The sequence below is a fragment of the Rhinoraja longicauda genome, chromosome 43 (genome assembly GCF_053455715.1).
Source record: "Rhinoraja longicauda isolate Sanriku21f chromosome 43, sRhiLon1.1, whole genome shotgun sequence".
In the NCBI taxonomy this organism is placed as follows: domain Eukaryota; kingdom Metazoa; phylum Chordata; class Chondrichthyes; order Rajiformes; family Arhynchobatidae; genus Rhinoraja; species Rhinoraja longicauda.
Genome location: NC_135995.1, coordinates 2371942 through 2399463, shown reverse-complemented (window position 1 = coordinate 2399463; position 27522 = coordinate 2371942). Strand labels below are relative to the sequence as shown.

The 27522-nt window shown below is 46.5% G+C and overlaps 1 protein-coding gene across 5 annotated transcripts in view; it reads left to right on the top strand.

Moving 5' to 3' along the window:
* Positions 1 to 27522, top strand: part of LOC144612099 (FMRFamide receptor-like) — a 46112-nt gene that overhangs the window by 15821 nt on the left and 2769 nt on the right. For 3 of the 5 annotated variants that reach the window (XM_078431651.1, XM_078431650.1, XM_078431649.1), the window contains 2 exons: positions 1327 to 1542; positions 8053 to 8102. In XM_078431651.1, the coding sequence (XP_078287777.1) occupies positions 1472 to 1542; positions 8053 to 8102 (121 nt within the window). In that variant the 5' untranslated portion in view covers positions 1327 to 1471. Of the gene's footprint in view, positions 1 to 1326; positions 1543 to 2267; positions 2315 to 4485; positions 4590 to 7515; positions 7824 to 8052; positions 8103 to 27522 lie in introns of all 5 variants that reach the window. The other 2 variants (XM_078431652.1, XM_078431653.1) reach the window with 2 other exon arrangements.

Genomic DNA, 27522 nt, shown 5'->3' with positions numbered 1-27522 from the left:
ACAGGAACAGAATTGCGTGATTGCAGCAAGCAGGGATGGGCACATGGCATGGCTGTGATTTTGGCCTGAACTGGACATTCCTGTGGTAAATTCAAAATAATCCTTTCCAGCTTTCGGTTCCATTGACAATCCAATGGACTCGCTCCTTCAATCATTCTTACCCATTCCTGATATCATGTTTGTGAGATGCCAGTTGCAAAGCAAGAATAGAGGATTCTTCACATCTGACAAACAAAAAACACCAGTCGTTGCATATTGGGCAATATTAACAACAGAAAAGGACGAGATTAAGTAAGAGGCTTTCTGGGAAGACAGACAGAGACACTCTGTGGTACCTTGAGGGGTCAGTGACAACATCTTATGATTTTCAGTTCCCTCTCTGGTCTTACTCCTTATCTTTGCAATCCATTCCGTGCCGCATCTGATATAGCTTAGCTACTCACCTGCACATTTAATGTTTTCATAGCTGGCAGAGAGTTGAACAGCATGGAAACATGCACTTTGGCCCAACACGTCTGTGGTTTACCTATATCCCTGAGCAAGTGTTCCTCGAAGTGTTGGAGCAACACAACCGGACAGATAGCATCTGTAGAGGGAATGGACAGATGGTGGTCTGAGTCTGAAGAGGGGGCCTGACATGAAACATCGCCTGTCCACTCCCTCCACAATGCTGCTTGACCTGCTGAGCTCTTCCAGCACTTGGAGTTTTGGTCAGAATTGCAGAATATGCAGTTTGTTGTGTCTCTCTCTACATCTTTATTGTCCAAGTATCTCGTCAAATTTCATTAATGCATGATAATTGTACATGCCTCAACCACTTCCTCTGGCTGCTCATTCCATATACTCGCTACTCTCTGAAAAATGTGTCACTCCTTAAACCTATGACTTTTATCTGGAGAAAGAGATTGTGACAATCCAGCTTACTAACATTCCTCACAATTTTATAAACCTCCATAAAGACACTGCTCAGGTTTTGTCCTTGCTCCAGGGAAAATAGACAGCTTATCCATTCTCTCCCTTTAAACTCAAAAGTCCCAACAACATTTTCTACTCTTGGCAGTGTTGCAGCTGCCAAGGCCCCATGTGGTGTCTGCTCATCATAGTTCTCGAGCACTGACACCAATGTGCAAAACAAATGATTTTGTGGATGTTCCTTTTCCAGTCCTCTCTGTTACTGTAGTCCCACCGCACAGCTGAGTGTCCAGAGCTGCCACGTTACAGGAGGTTGATGTAGAATGTAAAACATGTCATGGAGCTGCTGGGCAGAACGGCCTGTTTCTATGCAGAGACATAAATAATTCATCTTCCCTTCTGTGGCCATTGCAGGTCAAATGGAAACACATGTCCTGGTCAATTCTGCCCCCTTCAACCATCCTGGCAAAATGAGAGCAAGATTCGGGAACGACAATTACTGGAATCTTGAGCAAAATGCTGGAGTAATACAACGGCTCAGGCAGAGTTTGCTGAAGGAATGGAAAGCCGTTTTGGGTTGGTCAGACTGAAGAAAGTGCGAACAACCAACTTCCAATATCAGGAGCGCAGGTAACATTGGTGAACGGAAGGATGCAAACTGAGCAAAATTCAACATAAAGAATCAAGGGGGCAATTGGTGGAAATGACTGGAATATGAGGGAACAGGAGAGAGTGACGAGTGGTTGTACAGACTGAGAATGAGTATCCTTGGAAGCTTGAGTGAATAACTGATGATCCCTGTTTTCCAGTATGTGTTATGTCTTGTTCCACTATTTCCTCTATGTTGAGCTCAGTCACGATGTTCTCATGCTGATTTTCAAACTGTTTAGTGGTCCCATCTGTCCCCCTCGTTGCAGTACTCTCCATAATTTTTAATGGTCCAAGATATATGGCTGCCTCCAATTCAGATCTTTAGATAAACTGATGTAATTTTTAGTGAACGAGGAATGATTGTGTGGATGTTCCTTGTCGAGTCCCCTCTGTTCACTGCAGTCCCACAACACAGCTGAGTGCACAGTGCTTTCACATTGCAGGATGTTGGTGTGCAGTATAAAACAAGTCAATGTTGTTGGGCTGAATGGCCTGTTCCTCTGCAGTAACTTCCATACAAAACACCCTTGTTTTTGCAACCACTACAGGACAGTTTGTTTGTTTGTTTTTATGTCTTGAGTGTTTTTGTCATGCGACTTTGAGCATTTGGAAAAGCGCTATAAAAAATAAATGTTTATTATTATTATTATTATCACATTACTAATGGGTTAACTTCCCTGCTCTATCATCCGTGTTTTTACCAGGAAATACATATACTGAGAAGAAGGGACTTTTCACACAAAGGAATCAGGTAACCATTGATGAAAGGGCTCAGATGCAAATTGAGCAACAAGGAAACGAGAATTTATGGAAAAGGAGTGGCAGAGGGGTGGGGATAGGGATAGGAGGAGGGAATGGACGATAGAGGCAGTTTTCATAGGAGTTTGAGTGGAAGGGCTTAAATACTTGTTTCTGTATACCAAATTCAAATCTGCCATCATAACATTTCCAATGGAAGCACTGCAGATTAATTTGCCACCATTCCCACAATCCTGTTTGTAACAAGAAACATCTAGATGGAAAACAAAGTACTTTTCATATCGGGCACAGGTAACATTTTGTGAAAGGCCACAGATGCAAATTAGGCTTGCATACACTGGAATTTAGGAGGATGAGAGCATTTTATTGAAACATATAAGATTATTAAGGGATTGGACACGTTGGAGGCAGGAAACATGTTCCCAATGTTGGGGGAGTCCAGAACTAGGGGCCACAGTTTAAGAATAAGCGGTAGGCCAATTAGAACGGAGATGAGAAAGAACTTTTTCACCCAGAGAGTTGTAAATCTGTGGAATTCTCTGCCTCAGAAGGCAGAGAATTCTCTGCCTCAGGAGGCCAATTCTCTGGATGCTTTCAAGAGAGAGCTAGATAGGGCTCTTAAGGATAGCCGAGTCAGGGGGTATAGGGAGAAGGCAGGAACGGGGTACTGATTGAGAATGATCAGCCATATTCATATTGAATGGTGGTGCTGGCTCAAATGGCCTACTCCTGCACCTATTGTCTATTGTTTATTTTCTATTGTCTATGCCACAGATGAAAAAAGGACAAACGGAGAGTTGGTGGAGTGGGGGGATGGGAGGCAAAAGGTTTTCAAGGCAGTTTGAAATTTTGGACTAGTGTAGGAAGGAACTGTAGATGCTCGTTTAAACTGAAGATACATACAAACAGCTGGAGTAACTCAGTGGGACAGGCAGCATCTCTGGGGAGAAGAAATGGGTGACGTTTTGGGTTGAGAACCTTCTTTAGATGGGTCGAGAACCAATACATCACCCATTCCTTCTCTGCAGAGATGCTGCCTGTCCCACTGAGTTACTCCAGCTTTTTGTGTTTATCTCTGAATTATTGGACTGATTGGCCTGTTTCCGTGCAGTATCTTAATAATTCACACTGACATAACTGGACATTGCAGTTCCAATGGAAATGCTCCACTGTTCCATTCTCCCCTGTTCTGTTGTCATATTTATAATGGCAGTTCAATGAGAATAAGGCATCTTGCACTTCAGGATCCCAGATAACTGGCCAAATTTCACAGTGGCAAACTGAACAAAAGTTGGGAATGTGGAACGAGAGAGGGATTTTCCAATGGGCAGTGAAAGAGACAACAGCTGGAGAGGCACAGAGTGAGAGAGACAAACTAATGAATGGATGGGCATAAGAAGGAGGTGTTTGAGTTGCAGACGGTGTTAGGGGGCAGTGAAAGGGGAGAGAAATGGAAAGTTTATTTATTACAGTTTGAAAGCAAAGGCAGAATTTTCCCTATTTCCCAATTTGTGCCAATCTCATTCACCTGTTACTGCTGATCCTGGTCATAAAATTCATAACCTGGTTTTAAATGCCTTCCATGGCCTTGTCCCTTCCTATCACATATCCCCCACCATTACCTTCAGTGGTTGGCTCTCTCAGCCACTCTAATTCTGACCTGTTATCCACAAATTTAACAGCTTCACAATTAATGGCTTTGTCTTCAGCTGCCCAGGCCCTGTGTGCCGTTAGCCCGTTACTGATCCCAAGCCCAGTGACCAATGTCTGGCACAGTGATTGTCCTGTGGAAGTTTTCTATCCAATGCTCTATGTACATTGCATATCCACTGGCGCGGTTCTTGTGTGTGCAAGTATTCAAAGGCAGGTTGAGTAACTAAATGGGGACTGCAATGGATGCTCAGTGTACTGGGATTAGATGAAGAAGCGTGGGAGGAGCTGGTGTCATTTTTAAGCATGGAATTGGTGTTGGTTAGATTGGACATTTCTTTGGTGGGCAGTTCGATTATAATTGTCCATTAAAGTTATAGAAGATCCATTGCATTGCCCGTGGTGTTGTATGGACGTGTCCAGTAGATATTCTTCAACATCCTCTATCCATTAAAGATCCAATAGTCAGAGCCCTCTGTCCAATGATGCTTCTTAGTATTGTGTATGTTTTAGGAAGCTCACTGACTGAGTACAATGGACTCTCCATGTCTGAGGCAGAGAAAACGGCCGGGGAAAAGTCACAGGAACATTCAGCAACGGATGGAAGCAAGGCTGAGGTGAGAGAGGGAGCTCGGACTGGGAAAGTCATAGAGTCATACAGTGTGGAAACAAGCCTTTTGGCCCAACATGTCCACGACGACCTATCCTATCCATGTACTTGTTGTGAAAGTAGCTGTCTCAATTACCTCCACTGGCAGCTCGTTCCATATACCTACCACCCTTTGCATTTAAAAAAAAAGTTGCCCCTCAGGTTCCTTCCTATTCAATCTTTCCCTCCTCACCTTCAATCCATGGCCTCTGGTTTTGATTCCCCTACTCTGGGGAAAAGATTGTGCATTTATACTATGTATTCCTCGCATGAAATGATACGCCTCTATAATATCACCCCTCATCTTCCTGCACTCCCGAGTTATAAAGTTTTGGCCTGCTCGACCAAGGAGTGAATTTCCTGTGTCCTTTTCTGCTGTTCCACCACTGCATTATTTATCATTGAATTAGAATCCTCCATCAATGACTGCCAAGATCACTCAGTGTCTTCTCACAGGAACACAGTAAAACAGGAACAAAAGTAGATTGCCTGCCCTGTGTCAATGCAATCATAACTGATCTGCCCCAGGCTTCAACTGATAGAGTCAAAGTGTCATACAACACGGATACAAGGCATTCAGTTCACCTTGTCCATACTGATCATTAAGTATCAATTTATATCATTCCCAGATATCAACATATGATCTGTCACCTTCTAGGCCTTGGTGATTCAAGTGCTCATCTCGATACTTCTGAAATGTTGTGATAGCCTCTGCCGTCACCATCCTCCATACAGTATTAAACTCCTGGGCTCTGTCATTTACAGTGTTACACTCCTGGGCCCTGTCATTTACAGTGTTACACTCCTGGGTCCTGTCATTTACAGTGTTAAACTCCTGGGCTCTGTCATTTACAGTGTTACTCTCCTGGGTCCTGTCATTTAGTGTGAAGAAGGCATATGGCGCTGTTGCCTTCATTGGACAGGACATTGAGTGAAGGGTTAGGAAGGACATCATGTTACATCTGGATAGAACATTAGTGAGTCTACATGAGTATCATGTGCATTTCTGATCACCATGTATTTGGAAGAATATGATTGAGATAGAGTGGTTGCAGAAGGATGTTGTCGGGACAGGAGTGCTCAAGATGTGAGGAGAGCCTGGATGTGTGGGGGCTGTTTCTTTTTTGGAGTGAAGGAGGCTGTGGGGTGACCTTGCCGAGGTTTATTAAATTACGAGGGGCATAGATAAGATTGATGCTTGCATTCATTTTACCAAGGCAGAGGTTGGAGGCCTCTATAGGTTGACTAAAGCTGGAGGCCATGGGTATAATGTCTGGCTGGATTATGGGCTATTACCTACAAGGAGAGGATAGCTGATGGAAGTATATAAAGTTACGAGAGGTATACAGAGACTAGTCAGTTAGACCTTCTTTCCCAATGTGAAATTGTCAAACACAAGAGGGAATAGATTTAAGGTGAGAGAGACAAAGTTTAAAGTAGATGTGTAGGTTTAGTTTTTTTTAACGCAGAGTGATGGGTGCCTGGAACATCCTGCCATGGGTGGTGAGGAAGCAGATACAATAGTGGCATCGGAGAGGTTTTCAGATAGGCTCGTGGACCTGCAGGGAATGGAGGGATATTGATCATATGTCGTCATGCAGCAGGGAAAAAACCCTTCGGCCCAATTCATTAATGTCGGCTAAGATCCCCTAGTTTAGGTAGTCCCATTGGCCCATTTCCTTCTAAACCTTTCCATGTACCTGTCCAAGTATCTTTTTAATGCCATTATAGTCCTGCATCAACTACATCCACGGGCAGCATGTTCCATTTACCCACCATCCTCTGAGTGAAAAAATTGCTCCCAGGTTCCTGTTAATTTTTTCCCCTCTTACCTTAAACCTATGTCTACTGGTTCTTGATTCCCCAACACTTGGGAAAAGACCATGCACGTTTACCCTACTTATTGCCCTCATGTTTTTATATACCTCTATAACATCTTTTGCAAGGAGATATGATTAATTTTATCGTGCTGCATTCGGCATAGAGATTGTGGGCCATAGGGATGTTTCTGTGATGTGCTATTCTATGTCCTAATGTGAGCAGGGAAAGATTTATATAGGACGTGAGAGAAAGTTTTATTCACACAGAGGGTGATGGATGTATGGAATGAATTGGCAGAAGTGGTAAAGGCAGGAACAATTATGACATTTAAAAGCCTTTTGGACAGGTTCATGGATCGAAAAGGATTAGAGGGATAATTATGGTCATGCAGAGGCAAACGGGAGTTGGGCCAAAGAGCCTGTTTGCAGGCCGTAGTTGTGCTTCAGCTGCCAATGTCCTGTTTACTGTCTGTTCTGGGACCGGAGCACAGACACCAATATCTGATGCGACATGTTTTAGTACAACAGGAATGATCCTGCCAGTCTCCTTTTGCAGCCCCCTCTGTTCACTGTAGATCCACCACACAGCACAATGCTGCCACGTGTGATGATGCTGGAGTGGAGAATAAATCTGATAAAATTCTCTCCAATTTCCTCTCTGTTCCAGTTCCCATATAGACAGCTCAGTGTCACATACTGACCCAGTCTGAAGAAGGGTCTCGACCCGAAACGTCACCCATTCCTTCTCTCCCGAGATGCTGCCTGACCTGCTGAGTTACTCCAGCATTTTGTGAATAAATCGATTTGTACCAGCATCTGCAGTTATTTTCTTATTCTAACGTGGCTGGGATTTATTCTGTGGCTGCACCCTCTCTAGCTCGCACTGTCCATTACATTTCCAATACTCAGTCCACTAGCAGTGTTTATATTACAACTACTCCCTCTGTTAACACATCTCCATTTCTGTTCCGGTATGGCCCTCTGTGTAGTAATGGTCAGCTGGTCATTAGGCAGTATTTATACAGGACCTACAGTGCATTTCCTCTCTAATACATTTGTCTGTTACAATTGCAGCCCCCTGCTCAGTGCTGACCCTTCACTGATCTGCGGTTGTTAGAGGAAGTTGACTGGAAACAATGGACTCTTCATTCCACAGACACAGAATAGGTGTTGGTTTGTCTGCTTTGCATGTTTTCCCCAAACCCGCATCGGCTGCACTGTTATCCAGCCCTGCAGTTATTCACTCATGAAGTGGATGTGGAAGGTAGTGGGTGAGCTGTCGCTGAGTCTGTCAACACTCACGGTAGAGTCACCGGGACTGAGGAGGTTGCAGGTGGTCTCATCTCCCTCCATCCCAGGCAGCAGCACCTCTGCAGAATCAGGTAAGAAGACATCACCACTTGATCAATCTCAGAATTTTACCTCATGTTAATTGATTGTAATTAATTTTCCTGTACAACGCTGAGAGGGAGATCTCACGTTTGTCTGTAGATCTCCCAGTCAGGGAGTCATGTGTTTCACCCACTATTAATTGCTGTCCCACTTTACAGCTTGCACAAGACCCTTGTACCTCATTTCTCTCTGATTTTAATTCCGTGCTTTCATTTGCAGAATGTCACCTGGTGAAATGAGGGTTCTGCTACTGATCCTGGGTTCTCTGAGTGAGTAATTTCCAACAGGGGTAAACTGTGTGTTGTGTATGGCAAGAAGAATTGGGATTTATATATTGTCTGTACAGGAGCAATAGCAATGTATCTATTCAGTGCAAATGGGCCATGACCAATTACAATTTGACACAGAATATTAGAACAGGTATTAAAAAGTAAAGACAGCAAGTTTGAAAAGGCAGCAATATTGATATGAAGGAGCAGGCAGCTTAGTTTTCTACTCATTCAGCTGATGCAACTTCTCCGCCAATCTCTCTATTCTGTATGTGTGATGGGCTGTTTAAATGAAAGATTCTACAAAACTGATATCGCTATCAGCTCCATTCTTGCACATTGTTTCACTTTCACCACCTCAACGTCACAGCTGATACCACTGCCCTCTTCAGTGAAAGACCAGTGCAAAGGGTGGCATGATAGTGTAGCGGTAGAATTGCTGCCTCACAGCGTTAGATACCCAGGTTCGAACCTGACTCTGGCTGCTGTCTGCATGGAGGTTGTACGTTCTCCCCGTGACCTGCGTGGGTTTTCTACGGGTGCTTTGGTTTCCTCCCGATCGCCAAACATGTCGGGGGTTGTAGGCTAATTGGCTTGGAATAATTGTAAATTGTCCCTAATGTGCAGGATAGTGTTCGTGTGCAGGGATCGCTGGTCGGGTATGGACTCGGTGAGCCAAAGGGCGTGTTTCAGCACGGTATCTCTAAACTAAACTAAAAAAGAGGTGTGTTTAGAACTGGACACTGCCTCCAAATACAAGCTGTTGTCTGGTCCGCGACACAGCTCTCTATTTTCTTTCCATTTTTTCATTCTCCATACTTTACACAACATCTCAAGTGCTTTTGTTGCTTATATGTCAGTGTTTTTCACCCATGTGTCTTCCTGGTTCACTTTGTAAACCTAACATCCTCTGCACCTCCTCTCCGTATCTACTTTTACGGCTCTTGGCATCTATCCTAAATCTCCCTATTTTTGCTTTGGCCAACCCCATGCTTTCCTCGAGATCTGTGTGTCTCTTGGATTAGAGTCTCCAATTCTTTAATGGGAGCATATTTGCTCCAAGTCTTCACTCTGTTCTCCATGATTGACTCCCCCTGCTTTGTATTGCCTACAAGCTGCTGTTGTAAATTGAGTGGCAATAACTTTTTGACTAGAATTGAAATGTTAAGGTCCGGAGAGCATAGCTTTAAGTTGACACGGGCAAAATTTAAAGATGATACGCAGGGCAAGTATTTGTTTACACAGAGGCTGGTGGGTATGTGGAACGCACTGCAGTGGAGGCAGATATGATAGTGGTGTTTAAGAAGCTTTTAGATGCACATGGATAGGCAAGTAATGGAGGCATATAGGTCATGTGCAGACAGAGAAGATTAGCCTAACTTGGGATTATGTTTGACACAGACATCGTGGGCTAAAGGGCCTGTTTCCGTGCTGTACTGTTTTTTTGTTTAAAAAAAAAAATCTGTTTATTAGTTTTTACAATTATTTCAACAATGAACAAACAATACTTGTAAAGATACACCCCCACCCCCCGCCCCATCCCAGATGCAGAGATAACATTGACATTAGTAAAACAAATACAAAGTATAACAATTTTGATTACAGACAAGGGAGGAAGAGTGTAGGCAGACATATAAGCAGTCAACACTTTGGTTTATCCCCATTCTCTAAAACAATCATTAAAGTTTTTGCATAATTTAGAAACGGTAACCATGTTTCTTTAAAGCTTTCCTGTGAACCTTTGAGAGAGAATCTAATCTTCTCTAGCTTTAAGTGATATAACACATCCTTGATCCATCTATTATGAGTGGGTGGCAATACATGCTTCCAATTAAGAAGTATAAGACGTCTAGCCAAAAGAGAAGTAAAAGACATAATTACTTTTAGATATCGGGGCGTATTAGTTCCGGAAGGGACACCAAAAAGAGCTGTAAGAGGATTGGGTAGAATATCTATACCGGATATATCCCTAAAGGATTTAAAAATCCCCGTCCAAAATTTAAACAGGCGGGGGCACGTCCAAAACATGTGAATCAAGTCGGCAGGTGTTTGTCGACAACGGTTACATGCGTCACTCGTGCCGGGAAATATTCTTGCTAGTCTAGCGTTAGTGTAATGCGTGCGATGCAAAATTTTACATTGTATAAGACTATGTCTAGCACAAATTGAGGAAGTGTGAACAAGTCCCAGCACAGTTTCCCATGTACGATCCGTCATGCCAAACCCCAAATCCTGTTCCCAAGCTACCTTAAGATTATGGAGAGATTCAGGCTTAATGGAGTCTATTTCAGTGTGTATAATTGAAATCAGCCACTGTGCATTGGGATTCAAAAGAAGAATAGAATCAATTTCAGAGTAAGTGGGCTGACTTGGAAATTCTGGAAATTGCCTTTGTAAGAAGTGCCTGACCTGAAGATAGCGAAATAGATGTGATCGGGGCAAGTTGAACCGTTCAGACAGGTCTGGAAATGATAAGAAGGTCCCATCACCATACAGATCATTAACAGTTCTGATACCCTTATCAAACCAGGTTTGAAAAGTAAAATCAGTACATGATGGTTTAAACAAATAATTGCGATGTATTGGAGAATACAGGGATGGCCTTGTAAGACCAAAGTGTCTCCTGAATTGCATCCAGATCTTTAAAGTGTGCGTAACGGTGGGCATAGAACAGGCAATAGAGGTAAGCGGTAAACCTGAACAAACTAAAGAGCAAAGAGAGTACTGGCACGAGGACAGCTCCATTTGTGCCCAAAGAGGAGTGTTTTCCAGATTAGACCAGTAGAGAAGCTTCTGAATATTACATGCCCAATAATACTTCAGGAAATTTGGAAGGCCCATCCCCCCCATTGACTTGGACCGCTGGAGATACTCTTTCCTGATGCGCCGTGGTTTGTTTCCCCATAAAAAGGAAGATATGGTCTGGTCCAATTTTACAAAAAAGCTTCCCCTAATAAATATTGGTATCACTCAGTTCTTTTGGGTGGGCGGTTGGAGCGGTTGGAGTAGCGGCCGGGCGGTAGGTTTAGTAACCGAGCACGGGGCTTTGTTTGGAGAGTATGAGTGCCAAGGCAGTTTTTTGTTCTGGGTGTCGGTTGTGGGGAATTTGGGAGTCTGATAGTCTTCCAGACATCCACATCTGCGCCAGGTGTGACGAGATGGGGCTCCTAAGGGACCGTATTAGGAACCTGGAGCGGCAGATTGATGACCTCCGTCTGATCAGGGAGAGTGAGGAGGTTATAGATAGGAGTTACAGAGAGGTGGTCACTCCTAGACCACGGGAGGTAGACAAGTGGGTCACTGTTAGGGGGGGCAAGGAACAGAGGCAGGGACTAGGGAGTATTCCGGTGGCTGTACCACTTGGAAATAAGTACTCCTGTTTAAGTACTGTTGGGGGGGGACAGCCTACCTGGGGGCAGCGACGGTGCCCGGGCCTCTGGCAAGGAGTCCGGCCCTGTTGCTCAGAAGGGTAGGGAAAGGAAGAGGAGAGCAGTAGTAATAGGGGACTCTATAGTGAGGGGGTCAGATAGGCGTTTCTGTGGACGCAGTCGGGAGACCCGGATGGTGGTTTGCCTCCCTGGTGCCGGTGTCCGGGATGTGTCTGAGCGTGTCCAGGATATCCTGAAAGGGGAGGGAGAGGAGCCAGAGGTCGTGGTACATATAGGTACCAACAATATAGGTAGGATAAGGGAAGAGGTCCTGAAAGGAGAATTCAGGAGGCTAGGAAGAGAGTTAAAAAAAAGGACTTCCGAAGTAATAATCTCAGGCTTACTGCCTGTGCCACGCGATAGTGAGAATAGGAATGGAGTGAGGTGGAGGATAAATACGTGGCTGAGGAACTGGTGCAGGGAGCAGGGTTTCAAGTTTCTCGATCATTGGGACTTCTTCTGGGGGAAGTATGACCTGTACAAAAAGGACGGGTTGCATCTGAACCCTAGGGGAACCAATATCCTGGCGGGGAGATTTGCTAAAATAACTGCGGAGACTTTAAACTAGTACGGTTGGGGGGAGGGACTCAAACACAGATAGCTAATAGGCAGTGTGTGAGGCAGGAGGCAGAAAAGGGAAACACTCAGACCCAATATGTAGGAGAGAAAGAAGGGAAAAGAAATAAACTGAGAATAAGAAATGATGGGTCCCTTAAATGTGTATATTTTAATGCTAGGAGCATTGTAAGAAAGGTGGATGAGCTTAGAGCCTGGATTGACATCTGGAAGTATGATATTGTGGCGATCAGTGAAACATGGTTGCAGGAGGGTTGCGATTGGCAATTAAATATTCCAGGATTTCATTGTTTCAGATGTGATAGAATCGGAGGGGCAAGAGGTGGGGGTGTTGCATTGCTTGTCAGGGAGGATATCACAGCAGTGCTTTGGCAGGACAGACTAGAAGGCTCGATTAAGGAGGCTGTTTGGGTGGAACTCAGAAATGAGAAAGGTTTAGCAACACTTATAGGGGTGTATTATAGACCGCCAAATAGGGAAAGAGAATTGGAAGAGCAAATATGTAAGGAGATAGCAGATATTAGTAGTAAGCACAGAGTGGTGATTGTGGGTGATTTCAATTTTCCGCATATAGACTGGGAATCACATTCTGTTAAAGGGCTGGATGGTTTGGAGTTTGTAAAATGTGTGCAGGATAGTTTTTTGCAGCAATACGTAGAGGTGCCTACCAGAGAAGGGGCAGTGTTGGACCTCCTGTTAGGAAATGAGATGGGTCAGGTGACGGAGGTATGTGTTGAGGAGCACTTTGGGTCTAGTGATCATAATGCCATTAGTTTCAATATCATTATGGAGAAGGTCAAATCTGGACCAAGGGTTGAGATTTTGGATTGGAGAAAGGCTAATTTTGAGGAGATGAGAAAGGATTTAAAAGGAGTGAAATGGAAATTGTTGTTTTATGAAAAGGATATAATATAGAAATGGAGGATATTTAAAGGTGCAATTTTGAGAGTACAGAGTCTTTATGTCCCTGTTCGGTGGAAAGGAAAGAATAATAATTTGAAAGAGCCGTGGTTTTCCAGGGAAATTGGACACTTGGTTCGGAAAAAGAGGGAGATGTAGTGAGTCCAGACGAGTGGTTTTATCGGAATCCTTTATTAGTATCAAAACCCGTAACAAACGCGACTGACTTCTTCCTGGACAAACACTACTTTACTTAATAATCTAATCTCTCATCTGGTTTGGCGCCAAGCATTTAAATACCCCGCGCTTCCTTAACCCATGACCGTAATCCAATCCGAGGGTTCTATTACCTGGCCAATCCCTATGTCCCTACATGACCCCCCCCCAGAACCCTCGAAACCATACCTCACGGGCGGCCGAACCTCCCGCCCAGAACGTGTACGTATAGGGGAAACCGATACCCCCAGTGTGACAGGAGGTGGGGGGGACGCCGCCGCTGGAGGCGATGGGAGGTTCACCGGAGCGGCGGGTGCAGGTGACGTGGGGCACTTGATAAACAACGGCAGCCCGGGACCAACCATAGGCGGCGGAGGCCCAAAAGGTGGTAAACTGGGCGCCGCTGACGGGACCAGTCGAGCAGCCACAGGCCGGCCCCGGCGCGGCGGCTGAGCCACCGACACGGGGAGGTCCTGGTCTAAATGGGCCGGCTTGAGACGGGACACTGAAACCAGCTCCTGACGATTTCCTACCTGCAAGGTGAAGGTTACAGTCCCTCTTTTGAGCACCTGGAACGGGCCCTGGTAAACCGGCTGCAGAGGGGGACGGTGGCAATCTTTCCGAAGAAACACGAAATCACAGCTCCGCAATTCCGAAGGAACGTGAACTGCTGTGCTTCCGTGACTAGAGGTGGGGACTGGAGCCAGAGAACCCACCCGTTCCCGGAAGGAGCCCAAGACTGACGTGACGGATGGCGGCAAGGCGGGAATGGAAGGGAGAATATCGCCCGGCACCCGCAGGGGCGAACCGTAGACGAGCTCTGCCGAAGATGTGCCCAGTTCCGCCCGCGGGGCCGTACGGATGCCGAGGAGGACCCAAGGCAGCTGGTCAGCCCAATCGTAGCCAGTCAGGCGAGCACAGAGGGACGCCTTCAGCTGCCGATGGAAACGCTCAACCATCCCGTTGGCTTGGGGATGATAGGCGGTGGTCTGCTGTAATCGAGCACCATACAGCTGCGCCAGCGCGGCCCAGAGACACGAGGTGAACTGGGCTCCCCGATCTGTGGTAATAATAGCCGGGACCCCGAAACGAGCCACCCAATGCAACGCCAGGGCCCGTGCACAGGAGGCCGCCGAGGTGTCCGACAACGGGAGCGCCTCCGGCCAACGAGTGAACCGATCAACCACCGTCAGTAAATGGGTGTAACCCCTAGAATAGGGCAATGGACCCACCAAATCCACATGGATGTGGAAAAAACGGGCGGGGGGAACCTCAAATGTCTGGTGCGGGGGCTAGACATGACGATGGACTTTGGAGGTCTGGCACGGAATGCAGGCGCGTGCCCAGGCTGCCACCTGCTTCCGCAGGCCATGCCAGACAAACCGGTCGGCCACCATGGCTGAAGTCGCCCTGATGGACGGATGTGCCAGGCCATGAATGGCCTCAAAAACCTTACGCCGCAGAGCAGCCGGCACCACCGGGCGAGGACGTGGGAGAGTAACGTCGCACCACAACTTGATACCTGTGGGGCCACACGCCACCTGTTCTAAACGCAGTCCCGAGGTTGTGGAGGCGTACACCGCGGCAGTTCCTTCCAGGCGCTGAGCCTCCGCTAGCTCCTGGAAATCCACATGGTCACCAACCACGGCTACGGAGGGAATGGCCGGCCGGGACAGGGCATCAGCAACGGCATTCAACCTACCCGCAATATGACGGACATCGGTCGTGAACTCCGAAATGAGGGTTAGGTGCCGCTGCTGGCGAGCCGACCACGGATCAGAAACCTTAGCAAAAGCGAATGTCAAAGGTTTGTGATCCGTGTAGGCCACGAAAGAACGGCCTTCTAAAAAGTAGCGGAAGTGCCGGACTGCTAAATACAGGGCCAGGAGCTCCCTATCGAACGCACTGTACTTGAGCTCCGCCCGAGAGAGCTGCCTGCTGAAAAACGCAAGAGGCTGCCACTCACCGTCAACCTGCTGCTCCAAAACCCCACCCACTGCCACGTCTGAGGCGTCCACCGTCAGAGCTGTGGGGGCGGAGGAGCGCGGGTGCACCAGCATGGTGGCATTGGCGAGGGCCTGTTTGACCGCGACAAAAGCCGTCTCCGCAGCTACGGACCATACCAACTCCGCGGGGTTACCTGCGAGACACTGAAAAAGGGGACGCATAACCCGAGCTGCTGCAGGCACGAACCGATGATAAAAATTGACCATGCCCACAAATTCCTGCAAGCCCTTGATGGTAGTCGGGCGGGGGAAAGAGCGGACCGCGTCCACCTTAGCTGGTAAGGGAGTGGCACCGGCCGGAGTAACCCGATGACCCAAAAAATCCACCGCGGACAGGCCGAATTGGCACTTGTCCGGATGGAGAATCAGGCCATGGTCTTGCAGCCTCTGGAACACGGTACGGAGGTGGACCAAGTGCTCCTGGACCGAACGGCTGGCAATCAATATATCGTCTAGATAAATAAAGACGAACGGCAACCCTCGACCCACCCGGTCCATCAGACGCTGGAATGCCTGAGCTGCATTTTTAAGGCCGAAAGGCATTCGCAACCACTCAAACAGTCCGAACGGGGTGATGGTCGCTGTTTTCGGAATATCCGGCGGGTGGACCGGGATCTGATGGTATCCCCGCACCAAATCAATTTTTGAAAATATTGTAGCCCCCTCCAGGCTAGCTGAAAAGTCCTGAATGTGTGGAATCGGGTAGCGGTCCGGTCGTGTTGCCGCGTTGAGTCGACGGAAGTCACCACATGGTCTCCACCCCCCAGATGCTTTGGAAACCATGTGCAAAGGGGATGCCCACGGACTACTTGAAGGCCGAATGATTCCCAACCTCTCCAAGTTTAGGAACTCCTCTCGCGCCCTGGCCAGCTTGTCGGGTGGAAGGCGCCGTGCCCGGGCAAAAACCGGCGGCCCTTCGGTTGGAATGAAATGGACGACCCCGTGCTTCTCCGAAGGTGAATCAAAACGATGGACGAGGAGCTGCGGGAAGTCGGCCAGGACCGCATCGAACTGACCGGGAGCCGTGGTGATGGACTGGATGACTAGGCTGGGTGGGGCGGCGCTTGTAGAAGCCTCTGGCCCAGTATCCCGAGGCCGTACATCAGCCAAGGGTTGTAGGCCCCTCCCTCGGACGTCTGCGACCAAGGAAAACGCCCATAGGAAATCTGCCCCCAATATGGCCTGGCCCACATCCGCAACGATGAATTCCCAACGGTAAGTCCTGGACTCGAAGGACAAGGACATGGTCCTTTTACCGTACGTACGGATGGTGCTACCATTCACTGCAATTAGGGGCGGGCCCTTTTCCCCCACTCGAACTTCACAGTCATAGGGGGGCACAATACTTACAACCGCTCCCGTATCCACCAGGAAAACGATCCCGGTAGTCTGATCCGTAGCGTAGAGGCGGTGGTTACGGCCAACCGAGACTGCCTCTACAGTCGATCGGCCCCGGCGTTTCCCGGAAACGAACACGGGGATCTACAGCTTCGGGCGTCGCTGCCCCACCGCCGATGGAAAGAGCACCAGCGACGCCTATCCGGCCCTGTTGGTCGAGCCCGCTGCCAATGAACAGGCGCCGCCGCCCTCTCTTGGCGGGCCGGCTGCGCAATAGCGGCCGATGCGTCGCTCTCCCGGCCGCACTCCCGACTGCCGCTGGGCCTCGAGACCCGGTTAACGGAGCCGTCTCGGGCGTTGCGTTCCCTCACCAGCGTGTCTGCCTTCTCGGCGAACGCTACCGGCTCTGCAAAAGGGACGTCCGCCAACACCAACCTGACGTCCCCAGGTAGCTTCTCCCGGAAGGCCGCCTCAAACATCATACATGGCTGATGGTCGCCCGCCAACGCCAGCATCTCGGACATCAGCTCCGACGGCAGCCGCTGCCCCAGGTCTGGCAAATGGAGGAGCTTCAGAGCCCGCTGGCTCTGGGCCCAGCCGAAGGTCCGCAGCAGGAGCTTCTTAAGCCCCACGTACTGCTCCGTTTGGGGTGGACTGGTCAGGTATCGGCTGACCCGCGCAGCCACCTCCGCCTGCAGACAGCTCACCACATGATGGTACTTCTCCTGGTCTTCCTCCACCTTCTTGAGATGGAACTGTGACTCTGCCTGCACAAACCACAGGTGCGGCTGATGGGCCCAGAATGGCGGTAGATGGATTTCGCCCACGCTCGCTCCTGCCTGCGACATGCTGCTGCTTGCTTCTTACGTTCGAGGTCACCAATGTAGTGAGTCCAGACGAGTGGTTTTATCGGAATCCTTTATTAGTATCAAAACCCGTAACAAACGCGACTGACTTCTTCCTGGACAAACACTACTTTACTTAATAATCTAATCTCTCATCTGGTTTGGCGCCAAGCATTTAAATACCCCGCGCTTCCTTAACCCATGACCGTAATCCAATCCGAGGGTTCTATTACCTGGCCAATCCCTATGTCCCTACAGAGATATACAATAAATATAAGCGGCAGGGAGTAAATGAGGTTCTTGAGGAATATAAAGAATGTAAAAGGAATCTTAAAAAGGAAATTAGAAAAGCGAAAAAAAGATATGAGGCTGCTTTGGCAAGTAATGTAAAAGTAAACCCCAAGGGGTTCTACAGATATGTCAATAGCAAAAGGATAGTGAGGGATAAAATTGGTCCATTAGAGAGTCAGAGTGGACAGCTATGTGCTGAGCCGGAAGAAATGGGGGAGATATTAAACAATTTCTTTTCTTCGGTATTTACCGAGGAGAAGGATATTGAATTATGTGAGGTAAGCGAAACAAGTAGAGTAGTGATGGAAATTAGGAGGATTAAAGAAGAGGAGGTACGGACACTTTTGAAAAATATAAAAGTGGATAAGTCTCCAGGTCCTGATAGGATATTCCCTAGGACATTGAGGGAAGTTAGTGCAGAAATAGCAGGGGCTATGACGGAAATATTTCAAACGTCATTAGAAACGGGGATGGTGCCGGAAGATTGGAGCATTGCGCATGTTGTGCCTTTGTTTAAAAAAGGTTCTAAAAGATAACCTAACAATTATAGACCTATTAGTTTGACGTCTGTGGTGGGAAAATTAATGGAAAAGATACTTAGGGACAATATATATAATTATTTGGATAATCAAGGCCTGATTAGAAACAGTCAACATGGATTTGTGCCTGGAAGGTCATGTTTGACTAATCTTCTTGAATTTTTTGAAGAGGTTACCAGGGAAATTGATAAGGGCAAGGCTGTGGATGTTGTCTATATGGACTTTAGTAAGGCATTTGACAAGGTTCCACATGGAAGGTTGATTAAGAAGGTTAAATTGTTGGGTATTAATAGGGAGGTTGCAAGATGGATTCAACAATGGCTGAATGGGAGATACCAGAGGGTAACGGTTGACAATTGTATGTCAGGTTGGAGGCCAGTGTCTAGTGGAGTGCCCCAAGGATCTGTGTTGGGTCCACTGTTGTTTGTCATTTACATTAATGATCTGGATGATGGTGTGGCAAATTGGATTAGTAAATATGCAGATGATACTAAGATAGGTGGAGTAGTTGATAGTGAGGTAGATTTTCAAAGTCTACAGAGAGACTTGGGCCTTTTGGAAGGTTGGGCTGAAAAATGGCAGAAGGAGTTTAATGCTGATAAGTGTGAGGTGCTGCATTTTGGTAGGACAAATCAAAATAGGACGTACAGGGTAAATGGTAGGGAATTGAGGAATGCAGTGGAACAGAGGGATCTGGGAATAACTGTGCATTGTTCCCTGAAGGTGGAATCTCATGTGGATAGGGTGGTGAAGAAGGCGTTTGGTATGCTTGCCTTTATAAATCAGAGCATCGAGTATAGAAGTTGGGATGTAATGTTAAAATTGTACAGGGCATTGGTGAGGCCTAATCTGGAGTATGGTGTGCAGTTCTGGTCGCCAAATTATAGGAAGGATGTCGACAAAATGGAGAGGGTACAGAGGAGATTTACTAGAATGTTGCCTGGGTTTCAGCACTTGGGCTACAGAGAGAGGTTGAACAGGTTGGGTCTTTATTCTTTGGAGCGTAGAAGGTTGAGGGGGGACTTGATAGAGGTTTTTAAAATTTTGAGAGGGACGGACAGAGTTGACGTGGGTAGGCTTTTCCCTTTGAGAGTGGGGAAGATTCCAACAAGGGGACATAGCTTCAGAATTGAGGGACAAAGGTTTAGGGGTAACATGAGGGGGAACTTCTTTACTCAGAGGGTTGTGGCTGTATGGAATGGGCTTCCGGTGGAAGTGGTGGAGGCTGGCTCGATTTTATTATTTAAGAGTAAATTGGATAGGTATATGGATAAGAGGGGATTAGAGGGTTATGGTCTGAGTGCAGGTAGATGAGACTAGGTCAGGGAGAATGGTCGGTGTGGACTGGTAGGGCCGGACAGGCCTGTTTCCATGCTGTAGTTGTTATATGTTATATGTTATAAAAAGGTATAAAAATTTTGGTAAAGTAACCATTTTAATTAGGTTAATGCGACCGGCCAGTGATAAGGGCAGAGTAGACCAACGGTTAAAATCTTGTTTACAACGTTCTAGTAAGGGGAGAAAATTTGCATTAAAAATATGGGAGAAGGATTTAGTGATGACAATGCCAAGGTATTTAAACCCACTATCCATGCGCTTAAAAGGGAAAAGTGAATGAGGCATTCTTGTGGCTGCGGGGTTTATCGGAAAAAGCTCACTTTTCTGAATGTTCAGTTTGTACCCGGAGAATCTACCAAACTGCTCAAGGATAGATATAATAACTGAAACGGAAGAGTTGGGGTTAGATATAAATAAAAGTGGATCATCAGCGTACAAAGACACTTTGTGGGTGACCCCCCCTCTGACAATGCCTTCGAACCTAACCTCGCTACGGAGCCAGATAGCCAGAGGTTCTATGGCGATTGCGAATAACAACGGTGATAGAGGACAACCGTCTTTAGTACCTCGTTTGAGGGGAAAGAAAGGTGAGTGTAAGTCATTAGTGATAACGGAAGCTACAGGGGCTGAATATAAAAGTTTAATCCATGAAATAAAATCTTCATTAATCCCCATTTTCTGAAGAACAAAAAAAAGATAGGTCCACCCTACCCTGTCGAAGGCCTTCTCAGCGTCCAACGAGAGGACAATTTCAGGGAGTTCAGAAATTGGAGCATGAACTATGTCCAACAGGCGCCTTGTATTAAAAAAGGAGTGCCTCCCCTGGATAAAGCCTGTTTGGTCCGTTGATATTAAATCTGGGACCACGTGTCGAAGACGGTTATAAAGGACTTTGGCCAAGATCTTTTGGTCCACATTGAGAAGAGAAATTGGTCTTCTGCTACTACACAGAAGCGGGTCCTTATCTTTCTTAAGCAACAAGAAAATAGAGGCTTGAGACAATGTTTCTGGCAACTGGCTTTTCTGGAACGACTCATTGTACATAATTTGTAGTTCGGGGCCTAGAAGATGAAAAAATGTCTTGTAAAACTCCACTGTATATCGGTCAGGCCCTGGGGATTTACCATTTTGCATGGCTTTAATGGCTTCTTGGATTTCAAGAAGTGAAATCGGTCTTCCGAGGTTGCTGGAAACCATTTCATCAAGTACAGGATAGCGTATACTGTTAAGAGGGTGATCCTGGTCCCAGATATACAGTCCTATGTTTAACGTTAATGAAGTGAGAGAAGCAAGCTTCAGGTGAAAGGTTTTAGGATCTGACTGTGCTAAGATGAGTCAGTGTTCTGGTTCTGACACCGAGGCGAGCGTTCTACTAGTTAAGTTTAGTTTAGGTTAGTTTAGAGATACAGCACGGAAACAGGCCCTTCGTCCCACCGGGTCCACGCCGACCAGTGATCCCCACGCATTGGCGCTATCCTACACCCACTCGGGACAATTTTTACATTTGCCAAGCCAATTAGCCTACAAACCTGCACGTCTTTGAGTGTGGGTCGAAAACGGAAGATCTCGGACCCACACAGGTCACGGGGAGAACGTGCAAACTCCGTACAGACATCACCCGTGGTCGGTTTCGAACCCGGGTCTCAGGCGCGGCAAATCTACCGCTGCACCGCCGTGACCGCCCCAACCATGTTTCTATGTTGTATCCATGCACAAGTTCTCGTTCTTTCGCCCGCAGTTTTAGTTTGATTGGAACAAGTCAACGAAAATGCAATCATTGGAGTGTGGTGGTCCGTCAGTGATTTGCAGTTAGACACAAAAAGCTGGAGTAAATCAGCCGGACAGGCAGCATCTCTGGAGAGAAGGAATGGGTGACGTTTCGGGTTGAGACCCTTCTTCTTGAGATCCTTCCTCTTCCAAAGTCCACAATCAGTTCATTGGTCACTGATATTGAGAGCCAGGTTGCTGTGTTGGCACCATTTGTCAATCGATCCATCTCACATCGATACTTTGACTCATCACCATCTGTATTTCTTCAAGAAGTAGGGTCTCAACTCGAAATGTCACCTATTCCTTCTTTCCAGAAATGCTACCTGTCCCGCGGAGTTACTCCAGAATGTTGTGTCGATCTCCGATTTAAACCAGCATCTGCAGTTCTTTCCCACACATGGTGATTTGCATTTTGTTTGTTCAGTGGTTGTAGATAATTCGAATTAAAATGACGCCAAAGGTTGTCCCTCGTGGATTTCCCACGTGTACAAATAAGGGGCGCACTGTACTCAGTCGCTTCACACGATCACAGATGTACCTTAAACAACCGGTATAGACATGGAAGTCATAGAATCAGCCAAGATCACTTCACACTGGCTGGAAGTGATAAGGATTAAAGAAGCTTTTCGGGCAATTCAACGTGTTTACTATCCCCTGCTCGCAGTTGTTAACGTTCCTGTTAAGCATCTGTGAGCGGGGTTGCCTCCAGAGGCGGCACAGTGGCGCCGAGGTAAAGCTGCTGACTTACAGAGTCAGAAACCCGTGTTCGGTCCTGACTCAGGGTGCTGTCTGTACGGAGTTTGTACGTTCTCCCCATGACTTGCGCGGTTTTTCTCCACGATCTCGGATTTCCTTCCACACTACAAAGACGGACAGATGTGTAGGTTAATTGGCTTGGCATTATTGCAAATTGGCCCCAGTGTGTGCAGGATAGTGTTAGTGTACGAGGATCGCTGGTCGGCGCGGAGTCGGTGGGCCGAAATGCTGATTTCCGCGCTGCATCTAAACTAAATGAAAGATGTGTGCAGTGTGGCGTACGTTTCAGCAAAATTCTGCTTTTACGATTATTTCTCTGATATAATTGATCCTCAATTCTTTTTACTTAAGGATAGCGGAGTGAGGGGGTATGGGGAGAAGGCAGGAACGGGGTACTGATGGAGAGTGATCAGCCATGATCGCATTGAATGGCGGTGCTGGCTCGAAGGGCTGAATGGCCTACTCCTGCACCTATTGTCTATTGTCTATTGCTTTTCAGTTTGTCGATATACTGTTTCATTATTAAGCAAATACTTATTGTATAAATGTATTTTTTCAAGATTTGCAATCAAGATGTCTTACTACTCTGACTAGATAGCACGCAACAAAAATAGCTTTTCGCCGTGCCTCGGTACGCGTGACAATAATAAACGAAACTAAAGTTGGCCCATGCCAGCAAATCAGCACCGATCCTATCGCATTGTGAGAGGTCGTTTAGGTCGTTTCCTCCACGTGCCGTCTACGGGCTGATATTGTCTGGTGGGGCCTCCACGGGACCCTTAAATCGACTTGCGTGTGTCCACCCTTTTTCTTTTGTTCATACTGCTGTCTTGGTGGTTAATAACACAAGGTAGGGTCCAGTCCACCTAGGTCGCAACTTTTCTTCCTTCCACGTTTTTATTAGTACCCAGTCTCCAGCCTTGACTGAGTGAATCGGAAAATCCAGTGGCGGGCTCTGGGCCAATAATCCTTTAGTTTTTAGTTCTGCAAGAGATTTGGATACTGCCAGTAAATAGTTCCTTAAGAACACGTCGTTCCCCGGTATTGTTGGGATCCCTTCTATCTTTCCTAAGTACGGGAGCCCGAATAACATTTCATATGGGGATACCCCTATATCTTTCCGAGGTGCCGTTCGGATTCTTAACAAGGCTATCGGAAGGCACTTAGTCCAGGGGAGTCTCGTTTCCTCTACTAACTTGGTGATTTGGGTCTTTAAGGTGCCATTCATTCTTTCCACCTTTCCGGAACTCTGGGGATGCCATGGTGTATGTAATTTCCATTCAATTCCTAATGCTTCACATATCATTTTATGTGTTTTGGAGGCAAAATGGGTCCCTCTATCTGAGTCTTATGTTTCCACAATCCCATATCTGGGTATAATTTGCTCCAATAATACCTTGGCTACCGACTGTGAGGTGGCAGTTGATGTAGGGAATGCTTCTACCCATCTAGTGAAATGGTCTACTACCACTAACAGGTACTTCCATCTCTGTATCCGGGGCAACTCGGTGAAGTCTACCTGTATTCTTTGGAAGGGCCTTATTGCCAATGGTTGTCCTCCTCCTGGGACTGCTCTCATGATTTTCTTGTTGATTCGCTGACATACTACACAACCCCCTATGACTTGTTTGGCCATGGTATACATCCCACGGCAAGCGTAGGTCCTGAGGAGGGTATCACAGAGGGCTTGGGTTCCCCAATGGCTTTGCCCGTGCAACCTCCCTAATAACTCCCATATAATTTCTTTGTTCAATTGCTGCTTTCCATCCGGTGTCCACCATTTCCCATTTGGGGTACGCCGGGCTCCCATTTCTCTCATGTGTTCCTGCTCTTTTTCACCAAAGATAGGTATCTTTTCCTCTGGTTCCCTTAAAGGTATCAGTGACATCTTTTCTACCGTCTGATCTGTGGCTGCTCTCTTTGCCACCTCATCCGCTGCCCTATTTCCTCGGACTTCCAGGGTGTTACCCTTCTGATGCCCTGCCACATGTGCTATGGCTACCCGTTCTGGTTTCTGCAAGGCCTCCAGTGTCTGTCTTATCAATTGCTCATGCGCTAATTCTTTCCCCCGAGCTGTTATCATTCCTCGCTCTTTCCAGATCTTCCCAAAGGGGTGTACTACCCAAAGGCGTAGTTTGAGTCGGTATACACGGTTCCTTCCTTTCCCTCCAATAGTTCCAAAGCTCTCATTAGTGCGTATAATTCACAAGATTGGGCTGACCAACTACCAGGCAGCCTGCCACTTTCAATTTCCTCCATAGTTTCCCCATTCACTATACCGTATCCACTATGTCTTTTTCCATCTATACAGAGTATACAACTGGACCACTACTCTTCCCTCTACCGGTGCTGTGCCTATTCCCAATTGTATTTGTAAATCTCTGCCCATTAAATTTACGCCAGCCTGGGGTACTAAGATCAGGTCCTCTACCGCCTCCCGGTTTCCATACCTTACATTCACTCCTCCTATCTCGGGAGCTACCATCATAGTTCCCCCTACCCTGGTTATTTTTACTCTCCCTTGTCCTGCCTCCATATCTGTTGGTACTTTGGTCACACTTGATCGCTCCGCTCCTGAATCTACCATGAACACCGTATCTTCTCCTTGGGGTCCTATTTTTAAATTTACCAGGGGCTCCCTTCTATAGTCTCTCGACCCCAAGAACGAGAACCCCTGACCCCCCTATTCATTTTCCATCATACTGTACGTGCGGGACTCCGCTACAAGCTCAGGGCACTCCCTTTTGAAGTGTCCTTCCTTATTACAAAAATAACATTTTGAAGGCCCTGTCCTCCAACCTTGTCCCGTACCCGTATTTCCCCGGCCCCTGCCGTAACCTTCTCCATATCCTGTTGTGGTTCTATCTGTATACTTTCCCACCTCATTCTTCTCTGGGCGTACCCCTGGCTTTCCTTTCTTTTTCTTTCCATATCTTTTTCCATCTCTCTTATCTCTATCTCTAAGCACTTTATGGATGCCTCTATTTCCCTTCTACACTCCCTTGTTCTTCCATCACTTTCTAATTCTGCTTCATTCTCACAATTTTGCCCTCTCTCTCTGATGCCTGCTGATTACATGCCTGTGTTTCTGCATTGCTGTCTCCCTCATACTCCTCATTTGCTGCCTGACGGGTCCCATAAATCTTTCTGTCCCTGAGGTCCTGCAGCCTTTTGATGTCTGCTTCTAGTTCCCGTGCTTCTTGCTTCATCCTTTCCTTTTCCCGCTGCCCCCTTCTCTGTCTATATTCCTTTATGTCTTGCTCATCGTTCCAAGTTGTGACTTCTCCCTCTATCTCCACTATTCCCTTTTACCAAAGGGCACTGCTTTGTTCCGTCCTGGCTGGAATAGGGAGGGGGATACCCAGGGTCCCATAGGCTGGGGTACAGAGTTGATTTTTTTTCTTCTCCTGAAGCTCCTGACTTTCATGCTGTTTTGGGGGTCTTTCACCCTTGTTTGGGGTGGTATTCTTTTCCTGCTATGCTTTCCTCAGCCTTTCTCCTTCTATTCTAAACAATTTAAGTACGTCTAGTTATTTTTCCTTTTTCGTTACTCGGGTTTCTGATTAGTAGAACTATAGAAGATAGAAATAGCGTAATAGGTAGCATAGTGACTATAGAGACGGAACGGAGTGAGAACAAGGACTGCATTTAAACTGACTGACCAAGTGCACTAACATAATATAAGACGAATACAATGAATAAAATAATATAAGACGAATACAATGAATAAAATAACTGCAGTTGAACTACTAAGTAGGAAGTTCCCCGTATCCAAAGAGGATATTAATTTTTTTTAAATTTTTTTTTAAAATTTTTTTTTTAGAGAATTGTGAGAGAGAAGTAAAAAGGGTTAATTGATTTAAACTAAGGACCATGAGAAATAGCTGACCTGACTAAGAACCGCAAGAGTAAATAGTGACATTCCAAGGATAGGGGCAAGATATCCAAGGAACTAGTGACGTTCCAAGGATAAGGGCAAGATATCCAAAGAGTAAATAGTGACATTCCGAGGATAAGGGCAAAATATCCAAAGAACTAGGAGAGAGGGCAAGATGACCAGAGCACTAGGGGAGAGGGCATGAACTACTCTGTACTGCGCATGCTTAACGACCTAAATGAATATTGCAAAAACGCCCCGCATGACAAGATGCCTCATTTAAATGTACATGTGATGTATGATGTGGGAGGCAACGGGGGCGGTAACGGTAGATTGTGCACCTCAGTGCTCCGATTGGAAGGAGCCCGAAGGGGAGGAATTTAAGATGTCACAATTGTACACAATTGTAATATGAAGTGAATAAAAAGAAGGGATTTTCCCGACCTCGGTGTGTCTTGAGAGGGAAGGCACCCAACTCTGCAGACTTGCAAATAAAATACTTGTTTCTCTAGATTGTCTCGAGCATCGTAATTGTGAGCACTCCCTTTTATTCTTGGAACGTCACTAGTTCATTTAGGTCGTTAAGCATGCGCAGTACAGAGTAGTTCATGCCCTCTCCCCTAGTGCTCTGGTCATCTTGCCCTCTCTCCTAGTTCTTTGGATATTTTGCCCTTATCCTCGGAATGTCACTATTTACTCTTTGGATATCTTGCCCTTATCCTTGGAACGTCACTAGTTCCTTGGATATCTTGCCCCTATCCTTGGAATGTCACTATTTACTCTTGCGGTTCTTAGTCAGGTCAGCTATTTCTCATGGTCCTTAGTTTAAATCAATTAACCCTTTTTACTTCTCTCTCACAGCATGGTGAATCGGACATAGAATAGCGGACCGTTTATTCGAGTTATTTTGTGTTGGTGTAAAAATAACTGTTTCACTTCTCGAACCTATGCCCCTCCATAATGCATTTGTGTTAGAAAGTTGAGCAGCTGCAGAAATTGCCAAATATTGATAGATTTGGACCTCGATGTGTTTTTCATTAGAATTTGCTGCTTTAACTTCATGTCCACTGATGCAGCGGGTTTACATTAAGGGTTAGAGATAGAATCGATTTTTAATTAGGGGGGCATGGTGGCGCAGCGGCAGGGTTCCATACCGACAACGGATGCTGTCTGTACGGAGTTTGTACGTTCTCTCCTTGACCTGCGTGACTTTTCTACGAGATCTTCGGCTTCCTCCCACATTCCAAAGACGTGCAGGTTATTAGGTTAAATGGCTTGGCATAAAAGTAAATTGTTCCGAGGGTGTAGAATAATGTTAATGTGCGGGTTCTCTGGTCGGTGCGGACTCAATGGGTCGAAGGGCTTGTTTCCACGCTGTATCTCTAAGCGGAACTAAACTAATATCGTCGAATAGTAAAATATATTATTGGGATAATAGAACTTATTTTAAACATTATTCATACAATTAGATAAAATGAACGACGTTACGCAACTTCCCCACAACTGCACTAGGGATCCAACAGAAGCAGTTAAATTGTTT